The 12974-nt window shown below is 42.5% G+C and overlaps 1 protein-coding gene across 6 annotated transcripts in view; it reads right to left on the reverse strand.

Annotated features, from left to right (window-relative positions):
• LOC143934015 (cell adhesion molecule CEACAM8-like) overlaps positions 1-12274 on the reverse strand; it is a 76470-nt gene extending 64196 nt beyond the window's left edge. For all 6 annotated transcript variants that reach the window (XM_077457246.1, XM_077457248.1, XM_077457247.1 and 3 more), the window contains exon 1: positions 12109-12274. In XM_077457246.1, coding sequence (XP_077313372.1) covers positions 12109-12160 — 52 coding nt within the window. In that variant the 5' untranslated portion in view covers positions 12161-12274. The remainder of the gene's footprint in view (positions 1-12108) is intronic.
• Positions 12275-12974: the final 700 nt, after the last annotated feature.

Below are 12974 nucleotides of genomic sequence, written 5' to 3' on the forward strand. Positions count from 1 at the left end.
GTCCGACCGTGTGTACAGGGCATTAGGGATCATCCACACGTGTGGCAGTGCTTACTGCTCATCTGAGAAGAGATCCACAGGTGGATTGCTTTCCAGAGGTGGTATGTTGACTTCCTCACTGCCTGCAAAATGCTCACCCACTATGCACTTATATGTCGCATTTGGCTGCAGCATGCGACATGATCATTTTTCCTGTGGCTTAATTACAGCCCTGAGCTGCTGCACGCCCTTGCTTAGCTTGGCAGTCATGGCATGCTAAAACCACAGCTCAGTCATCTGATTTTAATGATTTCCTCCTCTGTGTGAACCAACCTTAGCCCATAAAGGGAAATGTATTAATCACGTGCTGACCGGCCGCTGTCATTTGACGGTGGCAGAATTGCTCCCTTGCACAAATCGCCGTAGCTGTACGGCGGCCACTTTAAGGGGCATAGGGAGCGCGCGCGCGCCAAGTCACAGAGAAGCCGATGAGGGGGACGCATCGGCCGCAAATGTCTGCCGGGCACCCGCAAATACTCCTGACAGAACAAGAACATGGATCTGTATGTGTGTGTGTAAACACACAAATCCACGTCCTCTCAGGGAAGACCCATCTTTTTCCCATATACTAGAAACACACGATTTGTCTCCTCCTCTAGTCAGTCCCATCCTTCCACAGTTAGAACACACACTGAGGGAAAGCATTTAACCCCTTGATCGTCCCCTAGTGTTAACCCCTTCCCTGCCAGTGATATCTATACAGCAATCAGTGGCTATTTATAGCACTGATCACTGTATAAATGTGAAAGGACACTTTTTTTTAAACCAATCTGTCCGCTGCAATGTCACAGTCCTGATAACAATCGCAGATCACCGCCATTACTAGTAAAAAAAAAAACAAATGCCATAAATGATGATTATTATTATACACGATTTATATAGCGCCAACAGTTTACGTTTTTGCTTTACAATGTATAGGGGGGGCAACACAATTACAGTACCGTTCAATACAAAAGGTACAGGAGGGCCCTGCTCATAGAGCTTACATTCTAAAGGGAGGGGGTGGTACAAAAGGTAATAGCTAAATCAATATATCAAAAGATCAATAACCTATTATGTAGCTATAACTTTTGCGCAAACAAATTAATATACACTTATTGTGATTTTTTTTTTTTTTCCTTTACCAAAAATATATAGAAGAATACAAATCGGCCTAAACTGAGGAAAAAAAAATCGTTTTTGCTACAATAAAGATCCCAATTTAAAAAAAAAACATTTTGTACTTTTTGTTTATCGCGCAAAAAATAAAAATCGTAGAGATGATCAAATAACATCAAAAACAAAGCTCTATTTGTGGGAAAAGGACATCAATTTTGTTTGCGTACAATGTCTCACGACTGCGCAACTGTCATTTAACCACCTCAATACAGTGCAGTTACACCCCCTTCCTGACCAGACCAATTTTCAGCTTTCAGCACTCTCACAGTTTGAATGACAATTACTCAGTCATCCAACACTGTACCAATATGAAACTTGCGTCCTTTTTTCCACACAAATAGAGCTTTCTTTTAGTGGTATTTAATCACTAGTGAGTTTTTTATTTTTTGTGCTATAAATAAAATAAAACGCAAATTTTGTGAAAAAAATGCCTTTCTTTGTTTTTGTCATACATTTTTGCTAATTAGTAATTTTTCTTCATACATTTTGGCCAAAATTTATACTGCTACCTATCTTTGGTAAAAATAACCCCCATTAGTATATATTATTTGGTCTTTGTGAAAGTTATAGAGTCTACAAACTATGGTGCCAATCGCTGAAAATTGATCACTTCTGATCAGGCCTTCAGTACATCAGGTGAGTCTCATTTCTTGAGACACTAACAAGTCAGGAAAGTACAAATACCCCCCAAATGACCCCTTTTTACAAAGTAGACATTCCAAGGTATTAAGTAAGTAGCATGGTGAGTTTTTTTAAGTTGTCATTTTTTCCCACAATTCTTTGCAATATGAAGATTTTTTTTTATTATTTTTTTTTTACAAAATTGTCATATTATCAGGTTATTTCTCACACACAACATATGCATACAACAAATTACACCCCAAAATACATTCTGCTACTCTTCCCGAGTACGGCGATACCACATGTGTGAGACTTTTACACAGCCTGGCCACATACAGAGCACCAACATTGAAGTAGTACCTTCAGACGTTCTACGAGCAAAAATGACGCATCTCATTTCTCAACCACCTATTACACTTTTGAAGGCCCTGGAGTACCAGCACAATGGAATTGCTTTTCAAAATGGGGTCATTTTATGGGCAAACACCCCAACGTATAATCTGTGAGGCATAATGAGTCTTTTGAATGGTTCATTTTTTTCCAGAAGTTTTTGGAATATGTGGAAAAAAATTAAAACGCATTTTTATTTTACACAAAATTGTCAATTTATATTGATGTAATATAATATGACATAGCATGTATATAGCAAAAATTACAACCCAAAACACATTCTGCTACTCCTCCCGAGTATGGCGATACCACATGTGTAGGACTTTTACACAGCCTGGCCACATAGAGAGGCCGAACATTGAATTTGTACGTTCAGGCGTTCTAGGAGCATAAATGACACATCTCATTTCATTCCTACCCATCACACTTTTGAAGGTCCTGGACCACCAGGACAGTGAAATTACCCACAAAATGACCCCATTTTGGAAAGCAAACACCCCAACTTATATTCTATGAGACATGGGCTACAAATAGGTACTGGGGTACTCTGATGGCCTGGTGACAGGTTCTCGGGTACTCTGATGGCCTGGTGACAGGTACTCGGGTACTCTGATGGCCTGGTGACAGGTACTCTGATGGCTTGGTGACTGGTATTTGCCGTGCACGTATTTGCCGTGCACAGCCGGGGAGTGACCATCTGTGATCGGCCGTGACTTCATCACGGCCGATCACGTGGTAAACAGCCATAACCAATGTCTCCGTGACACGCTGCCACCGAATAAACAGGGATGCACGCGCACGATCGCGCGCATTCCCTGTTTAAACGGGAGGCCGTCATATGACGGCCTCCCGCCACAATAGTTGCGCCGCCTGGCCGTCATTTGATGGCCGGTGGTCAGCAACTAGTTAAAGTAACGCAGTCCCGTGCAGCAAAAAATGGCCTGGTCAGGAAGGGAGTAAATCCTTCTGGGGCTGAAGGGGTTAAATAAATTGTTTTATACTGCGCAAAACCTTTAAACCGGCCCCTAATGCATTCGTTATTTTGAAACCAGCGGAAAGGAAAGGAAAGGGGGAAAGAAGGGTCTGTGGGCTTTCAGTAAAGTATATCTAATCCAAAACTTTTTTTTTTTTTTTTTTTTTAGCATGGGGAAGGAGGTTAAAAACCGCTGTCAGTTTTTTTGTTTTGTTTTTTTGCCATCTGTGTCTCTGATTAGACAGATTTCACTCCCTCTCCAGTGAGAAAGTTATATACTGTATAGGAAATCCTGCTTTTAAAAAAAAAAAAAAGAAGTAAATTCATCAATTTAAAGTCTTAGGCTTGATTCACACTAATGCGTTTTTTGATGCATTTTGCAGAAATGCAGGGAAATTTTTTTAACATGGGTTCCTATGGAACATGTTCACATCAATGCATTTTTGTGCCTCTGCGTTTTTGGAAAGGGTCGGGGACTTTTTTTCATGCAAAATGCAGCGTTTAGCATGTAATAGAAGTCAATGGACCTGCATCAAAAGTACCACTTTTTTACCGTGATTTTGGCACTGTATATATCTGGTTGCTAAGCAACCACAGTGTATAAATTTTTTTTTTTAAAAAGCAAGCGGCAAAATCGCGGTAAAAACGTGTGTCCAAAAACGCGACAAGCACCGCAAAGAGCACTGCAAAAATGCTCAAAAGCAACATGCATAGATGTGAATTGAGCCTTAGGCTGGAATCACACCTATGCATTTCTAGTGCTTTTTGCATTTCGCAGATTTGCTCTACAGAACGTGTTCCATAGGAAACCATGTTAAATGGACTATAGTGTAAATCTGAAAAATGCAAAAAACATTAAAAATGCATAGGTGTGAATCCAGCCTAAAAGTTAATGACACCCGCAAATCAGTTAACATATCGCAGTGTGAACACCCATGCGATCCAATTCTGCTGGTCCTGTGCGAGTTTGGTCTGAATGCGATGCAAATTCAGCCATACTATCTATATGGCTGAAATCGTATCTCACAGAGATCGCATGTGATTTGCACTGCAGTGCAGTGCAAATCACATCCGATCTTTGACATTGCACCAGTGTGAACTGACCCTCATGTTCAAAAAAAGCTTGAATAAGCTCAATAAAAATGTGCAAAAAAATCAAAAGCTTCAAGCTTTCAGTCTCGCTCAACACTGATGCGATGCGGCAACCAGTGTGATTCATGTGCGGCTTCCCACATCGCATGTTACTCACAGGCAGTTCACACTGGTATCTGACAACCGCTGTGGGTGTCAATATAAAGTTAATGACATCCCCAAATTGATTCGCAGAACACAGTGAAACCTGTGGAATTGGATCGCATGGTTCTGAACACCCAAGGCGGACTAAAAAAAGGGTCCTGCACCATTTTGATGTGATGCAATTTCAGCCATACAAACTGTATGGCTGAATTTGCATCGCACAGACATTGCATGTTATGTGCACAGCAATGCAGTGCGAATCACATGCAATGTCTGGCACTGCATTAGCGTGAACCTAGCTTTAGGCAGAGAAAAAGCTTAAATGCCTGTAAAAGCAGCTTTTTTTTTTTTTTTTTTTTTTTTTTTGAGCTGCAGCGTTCATGAGCCCGAATGTACACGGCGCTGCACATAGGTACAGATCCTGTGTGTCGGGATGACTGACGGCTGCATCCCAGCACCCAGAAGAAGCCAATGCCTACGAGGGAGCTCTTAGCATTTATAGAGGTAAGTATTGTGGACTCTAGTCTCACTTTAACCATTTTCCAATATAGTTACCGTACATTCAAGGCATGCCATGAATAACTGTCACAGTTGCTTGTGATCTTATCTGAACTATCACGCCATCAAGTGATTGGTGTCATAACAGATCACATGTGAAGCAGCATGGCCACTGAAGATGGCAGCTTCCTTGGCTGTAAAAAAAAAAAATATAGGGGAGTTCATTTCTAGACAAAATAGAAAAATAGCAACTCCTATCTATAAGAATAATTTATTGGCACATTTAGGAAAACAAAGAAGCAGAGGATACGAACTAGAAGGAGGTTTGGGACTTTAAATGAAGCGATTGAATAGTGGAGGTGAGTTATAAATACATAATATTCAATTGATGACATAAATCATAAAAAATATTTATTGATTTAATATGTAGTACAAAGCATATGTAAGAAGCATAAACATGATGAACAAATTAGTACAAACATAGTACCATAAGATCAGGGTAATAGACAATATTTATATGGGTAAATACCTTGGTAGATGAATACCATGGCAACCCGCCCAAAACTGGCACATGTACCCACATGGTGTATATATATATATATATATATATATATATATTAAATGTTTAAACAAATCTTTCCCAAATGTTGTACAATATGGAAACAGGTTGCTGAATAGAGATCAATATCAGGCCATATGGAATATTTAACTGTAGCATCAAGTGTAGCTCGACGCGTTTCGTGGATTTGTCCACTCGTCAGGAGCAGATGCATCGATAGTTCCAACCCAAACAGCAACCGCAGTGCATGGTGACTAGAGCACTACCGACGAATGGATGTGCATTCACCCCCAGAGGGAGACTGGCCATATGAACGTGGCCAGTCTCCCTCTGGGGGTGAATGCACATCCATTCGTCGGTAGTGCTCTGTTGTGACACCATGGAAGTTCTCCCGGTCACATTCCACCTACTTTGTGACTACCGGATGTTGCAATTTTATATTATGCTGCCTCAGCTCCCGCGGTGGGATATATATCCGCGGCTTGCCCTTGGCTAGTCACCATGCACTGCGGTTACTGTTTGGGTTGGAACTATCGATGCATCTGCTCCTGACGAGTGGACAAATCCACGAAACGCGTCGAGCTACACTTGATGCTACAGTTAAATATTCCATATGGCCTGATATTGATCTCTATTCAGCAACCTGTTTCCATATTGTACAACATTTGGGAAAGATTTGTTTAAACATTTTTTAATAGATATACATATATACAGGGCTCGACAAAACCCGGGGGCCAGGTCGCATTTGCGACTAGAATTAGCGAACTGGTGCCTGGGGCAGCACAGCTGGGGGCATGCTGTCTCCGCGGACCCCCCCCGGCGCGATCACGTCGGGCCGCGCCGCCGGCGGCCGGTAATTTAGCCCCCGGCTTTGAGGCCTTCTACGATCCTATGGTTCCTTCTGGAATCTGGCGCCCTCTTGTGGTGGCCGTTGGAATTACAACCAGCAATGCGAATGGATGCAATGCTAATTTTCCCTGCCTGCCAGCCTATCTTCCTTCCCTTTACTCAGAACCCCTAAAAATTATATATATATTTTATTCTAACACCCTAAAGAATAAAATGGTGGTCGTTGCAATACTGTCTGTCACACCGTATTTGCACAGCGGACTTACAAGCGCACTTTTTTGGGGAAAATGTATTTAATAAAAAAAAAAAAATAAGACAACAGTAAAGTTAGCCCAATTTTTTTTAATATTGTGAAAGATAATGTTGCGTCGAGTAAATCGATACCAAACATGTCATGCTTCAAAATTGCGCCCGCTCATGGAATGGTGACAAACTTTTACCCTTTAAAATCTCCATAGGCGACATTTAAAAAATTCTACAGGTTGCACTTTTTAAGTTACAGAGGAGGTCTGGGGCTAGAATTATTGCTCTCACTCTACCGATCGCAGTGATACTTCACATTGCGTTCGCTTCTGCACGCAAGCTTGGTGGGACAGGGCGCGTTTAAAATATTTTTTTTTTTACTTTTATTTTTATTTTTTTCACTGTTCTTTAAAAAAAAAAAAAAAAAATGTGTGTCACTTTTATTCCTATTACAAGGAATGTAAAAATCCCTTGTAATAGAAAAAAGCATGACAGGTCCTCTTGTATATGAGATCTGGGGTCAGAGAGACCTCACATCTCATATTTACACTAAAACGCAATTGAAAAAAAATTTGTCATTTGAAAAAAATAAATAAAATGTCCCTCTAAGAGCTATGGGCAATGACTTGGAGACAGGTGAGGGGCTTGGGGCTATCTTCCCCTCACTCGTCTCCATGTCAGGCCAGGGACAGGTCCAGATCGCCGTCACGGACCCGGCTCCTAACTTTTTTAGCTGGCTCCTAGATTCCAAGCAAATTTGTCAACCCCTGCATATATATATATATATATATATACACCATGTGGGTACATGTGCCAGTTTTGGGCGGGTTGCCATGGTATTCATCTACCAAGGTATTTACCCATATAAATATTGTCTATTACCCTGATCTTATGGTACTATGTTTGTACTAATTTGTTCATCATGTTTATGCTTCTTACATATGCTTTGTACTACATATTAAATCAATAAATATTTTTTATGATTTATGTCATCAATTGAATATTATGCATTTATAACTCACCTCCACTATTCAATCGCTTCATTTAAAGTCCCAAACCTCCTTCTAGTTCGTATACACTACCGGGATGGAAGCACCTTGTGGTGCTTCATTTAAAGTCCCGCCCCTCCCCCCTTCTTTTTTGCAAAGAAGCAGAGGAGTTTCTGTTGGAGAGCCTTGGTCAGTACACATACAGTAACCGAGGCTCTCCAACCGAAATGCATCTTTTTTTGTTTTTCCTACGTGTGCCAATAAATCATTATTATAATTGGAGTTTCCGGCTATTTTTCTATTTTGTCTACCTATTTGGGTGTTGTCTGGAGGATACCCCCACCTGAGCACCCACCTGTGGACTCCGCCCTGTCTGTTGGTATTCCCCTGTCTAGAGCGCTGCACCTTTCTGTTTGTATCAAGTTTTTCTACTTTTAGGCTTGATTCACACCTATGCAGGCTGCAGTTTGCATATCCCAGGTGCGTTTCGCGTTTTTCAATCCACGCTTTTGACCCACTATGGAACCAAAAACCAGAAAAAAGTCCCTGGTCCTTTCCATAAAATGCACGGATGTGAACTACATCCATAGGAAACTTGCAGGAATACACTTCAGTCCATTTAGCACAAACAGAAAACGCACCAAAAATACATAGGTGTGAACCAGGCCTCAGGCCCCGCTTCTGCTGAACAGTCCATGATTCGGGCCATAGGTGACCTTATAACACAACCCGGCTTGACAAAAATCACTTTAACTAGTTGCCACCCGCCCCGCCATCATTTGACTGCGTCACAGAATGGCCGTGCCATGTTGGTAGGACACTGTGCGACCCTGATCTCCTGCCTGCGGCTCTTTAACAATGCGATCGGCTATGTCCAATCACAGTTGGTCACATGTAAACACGGAGATACCGGCTCGCATTACACTGACAGTGTGTGCCGAGGAGAGCCGTTCAGAGGCAACTCCTCAGAGCCGGTTCACACAGCGGGCGATGCGAGGCGACACGACTCGCCTCGCCTCGCTCTCGCAAGTCGCCCCCGTTCTGTACAATGGAACCGTTCTGAGAGGAGCGACTCGAGTCGCTCCGACTCAGAAAAAAGGTTCCTGTACTACTTTCGGGCGACCTCGTGGCGACTTGCATTGACTTCTATACAGAAGTCATTTGCAAGTCGCCGCTGAGGCCGCTGCAGGTCGCGGCGAGGCAAGTCGGAGTCGCCTCGCCTCGCCTGCAGTGTGAACCGGCCCTCACAGGAGACATCAACACATGTAATTAGGGCACTGATCATCATCACTGATCATCACTGCTCTGATTACAATAGCGACACGAATCAGTGTAATGAGTGCCCACCAGTGTCCATTAGGTGCAACGGATCAAAAAACTCACGGATCTGATCGTTCCTCGGATCGGATCATTTTTTGGATCAGCAAATAATAATTGAATTTGCAAAAACCTGTGAAATTTCCACCACCATATAGTCCCCACTGTAATATCCACAATCTCCCCCACTGTAATATTGGCTGAGTATGACTGGGTACGGCTGAGCATGGCTTGGGTATCGCCGAGTATGGCTGAGCATTACCGAGTATTGCAGAGTATGGAGGGATGGCTGAGCATGGATAGATGTGACTGCAATTGTCACAGAGAAGTGCTGTGGGCACTACAGATCCAGCCCACAGCGCTGCTTCCATCCAATCTCTCCCATCCACTGTACAGATCAGTAAACAAAGGGGAGAGAGGAACTGGTGTCATGTTATGACACCGGTTTGTTTACAAGTGATCGCTCTGTCATTTGACGGAACGATCACATTGTAAACGGCTGCTGTGTGTACCAAGATGGCCGCTGCTCCGGAGCTAGGCCAAAGCCAAGGCCTTTCCTAAGGCCGAGGCAGCGGAGTGCTCCGGATCGCGGGGTGTGCTGATCCGAACAGGTTGACTCGTTCGGATCACGGATGGGTGACGATCCTTTGCACCCCTAGTGTCCATTAGTGATGCCACTCTGTGCTGGCTATAAGTACCGCTCCCCTATCGGTGCTGCCCATCAGTACCGCATATTAGTACCTCATCAATGTCCACCAGTTCACCCTATCAGTCCCTATCAGTGCCACCTCATCAGCACACATCAGTGAAGGAGGAAAATTACTTAGTTTGTCAGTAAATTTTGTAATTAAGTAAAAACATTTTTTTCCCCCTTTTTTTTTTTTTTTTTTTAGTATATAATAAAAAATCCAGCAGTGATTAAATACCACAAAAAGAAAGCTCTATTTGTGTGAAGAAAATTATAAAAATTTAATCTGGGTACAGTTTAGCATGACCGCACAATTGTCATTCAAAGTGCGACAGCGCTGAAAGCTGAAAAATGGCCTGGGCAGGAAGGGGGTGTAAATGCCCGGTAGGCAAGGGGTTAAAAATAAACTGAGCTGGTGGGACATTATTGGTTAAACAGCGACTATCCAATCAGATGCACTGTTCAGCAGCAGCAGTGCATTCAGGCAGCTGAATACAACAGCCAGGTGCGGAGATTCCTCCTTCCCATTGGCTGAACAAGAGAAAATCGAATTATACAGGTGTCCTCATTGGACAATATCCCTCTATTCCTTAGATCTATCCTTGGGTTTGTTGACTTCATGTAAACCAGGAGCCTGTGCTGCAATTTGTAGTCCATCACGATCTATAATAAATAGTATCATCCCAGGGTTCAGGGGTGTGCTGGGATTTGTAGTACACCACAATCTATAATAAATACTATCATCCCAGGGTTCAGGGGTGTGCTACAATTTGTAGTCCACCATGATCTACAATAAATAGTATCATCCCAGGGTTCGGGGTGTGCTGGGATTTGTAGTCCACCATGACTAAGGATGAGCTCAGGCGTGTTTGCATACTCTACGTGCAGAGCCTGCCAGGAAGTCAGCGCTGTGCTAATCACAGGCAGGGAGACATTTTCCCGATGTGCGGCTGCAGAGATCGGGCAGTGTCACTGCCTGTGATTAGTGCTGCGCCAACTCCCTGGCAGGCTCTGCACGTGGAGTATGCAAACACGCCTGAGCTCATCCTTAACCATGACCTATAATAAAATAGTATCATCCCAGGGTTCAGGGGTGTGCTGGGATTTGTAGTCCCCCACGATCTATAATAAATAGTATCATCCCAGGGTTCAGGGGTGTGCTGGGATTTGTAGTCCATGATCTGAATTATAATTAGTAGTTCCATCACAGCCTCAGGAGCCCATGCTGGGATCTGTAGCCCACTTTGATCATACGTTTTTGTTTTACAAAATCCCATCATAGGATTCAGGCGTCCATGCTGGGATTTGTAGTCCACCATGATTTACACTATACTAACATAACAGGATTATGGGCTGGGACTTGTAGTTCACCGTCATCTACTTTATAATAAGTAAACAAGATATAAAAGAACACAAATATCCCATAGCTTTGCATACATCACCCCCACCCTGGCACACATTTATGGCTGTTGCTGAATATCAGATATATGAACAATGTGAACTGACAGCCCGATGTAAACGATGAGCTAATTCCTGGAGAAAGCTTATACAGGACATGCTGGGACTTGTAGTCGCCCATGTAGTAGGACTTGCCTGTGTGTGCTGTACACATGATCATGACATGGCACACATCGGATCACACAGAACATACCCCATTCTCTACAGAACAAGGCTGCAGTATCTGCTGGGACTTGTACAATCCTGGAGCTCACCCACACACAGTAAAATCTGATTGCACAATCTCCTTTAGATCTACCAACAACTAAGTAGTGTAATGCCTTGTACACACGGTCGGACATTCCGACCACAAAATCCGTTGGATTTTGTCTGAAACTTGTGTTGTACACACACTCAGACAAAGTTGTTGGAAAATCTGATCGTTCAGAACGTGGTGGCGTAGAACACGTACGACAGGACTATAAAACGGGCCAATAGCTTGTGCCACTTTGTCCGTCGGAATTGTCTACACGCGATCGGAAATTGTTGTCTCTCAAACTTTGTGTGTCGGAAATTCCGATTGGTAAAAGTTTGATGGAGCTCACACACGATCAGATTTTCCGACAACAAGCTCCGATCGCACATTTTCCGTGTGTACAGGGCATAAGGGATCTGCCTGATAGGAGCACAAAGCCCCATACACACTATCAGATTTTCTGCAGATTTTTGTCTTCAGGTTTACCAAAACCATGTAGTAGAAGGGCCTGCCTGACTGCAGACAAATTGAAACTCCTGAGGTTTGACCTCATATTATATGGTTTTGGTAAACCTGAAGGAAGAAAATCTGATAGTGTTTGGGGCTTTATTCTATCCAATTACAAAAGTAAATTTCAATGTACAAAGACATTAATTACAGGGGTCCTGTGGCTCATTAAGGTGGTAATTAGACTCACTTGGTGCCTCATCTGCATTTAATTAGCCTCAGAAGCTGTGTGATTGCTATGTGTTTGGGTTTAAAGGGATGAGGAGGCAACTCCAATCACAGCTTAGAGTGTGACCGGACAGCAGTCAGGGGGTCGGTGTCCCCTCTATGGTGTCATGTCAGTGTTACCTGCCAGTATTCGCAGCCCTGCACGTTCGGGGGTCAGCGTCTTCTTCTGCATGGTTGTAGAAATCCTGGGAGTGGCTCTGAGCTCCACTTCCTTTATTTTCTTACTTTCACTTTGTACTCATGGCACTTCCTGATCTCTATAGAGATCCTGTACAGCCCATGCTGTATGATCAGCTCACTGCCACAGCTCTTATGTTTTATAATCTGGACTCCGTATCCAGGCAACGTGGACATTAGATTAGGCATGAGGCCTATATAAATCCTGTATAATAATAATGTGAGGTCTGGGCACAATAATAGATGATTATTCATGCACTACTCCTAGTAAGGGCTATTTATATGAATAGCTGCATACACCGATATGGACCAAATCGTATCAACTAGAAAAGACTTAGGGGTAAATTGATGTCGCGCTATTCTTATTAGATTGTAGGAAAAAAAAACCTTCTACTCTATTTATACAGAGTGAATCTCAAATGGTTAAAAAAAAAAATATATATATATATATATATATATATATATATATATATATACGATATTTGAGTGTACGATACACTCTTGATGGTTATATATGGCCGGGTATTATTGACGGTTGCAGTGTGGGTATAAGTAGAAAGAAAATTAACATGACCCTTTTCGGTTTTTTGGTTAGTGCATCTGACTATTTACACTTACCACTGAAGTTTCATATGCACAGTTTGTCTCTGGAGTGCATTTAGTTTTGTTTACCTTTTATTCAAACATCTGTTTTATCCTTTTATATAACTGCCACTTTATTAGATTCCAATTCTGAATTTGATATATGATATCTTACACTATTATATTTTCTTGATTACCCAACACCGCTGGGTGCTAGCACCTTTGTA

The sequence above is a fragment of the Lithobates pipiens genome, unplaced genomic scaffold, assembly GCF_037356315.1.
Source record: "Lithobates pipiens isolate NorthernLeopardFrog02 unplaced genomic scaffold, aLitPip1_a1.2 Scaffold_27, whole genome shotgun sequence".
In the NCBI taxonomy this organism is placed as follows: domain Eukaryota; kingdom Metazoa; phylum Chordata; class Amphibia; order Anura; family Ranidae; genus Lithobates; species Lithobates pipiens.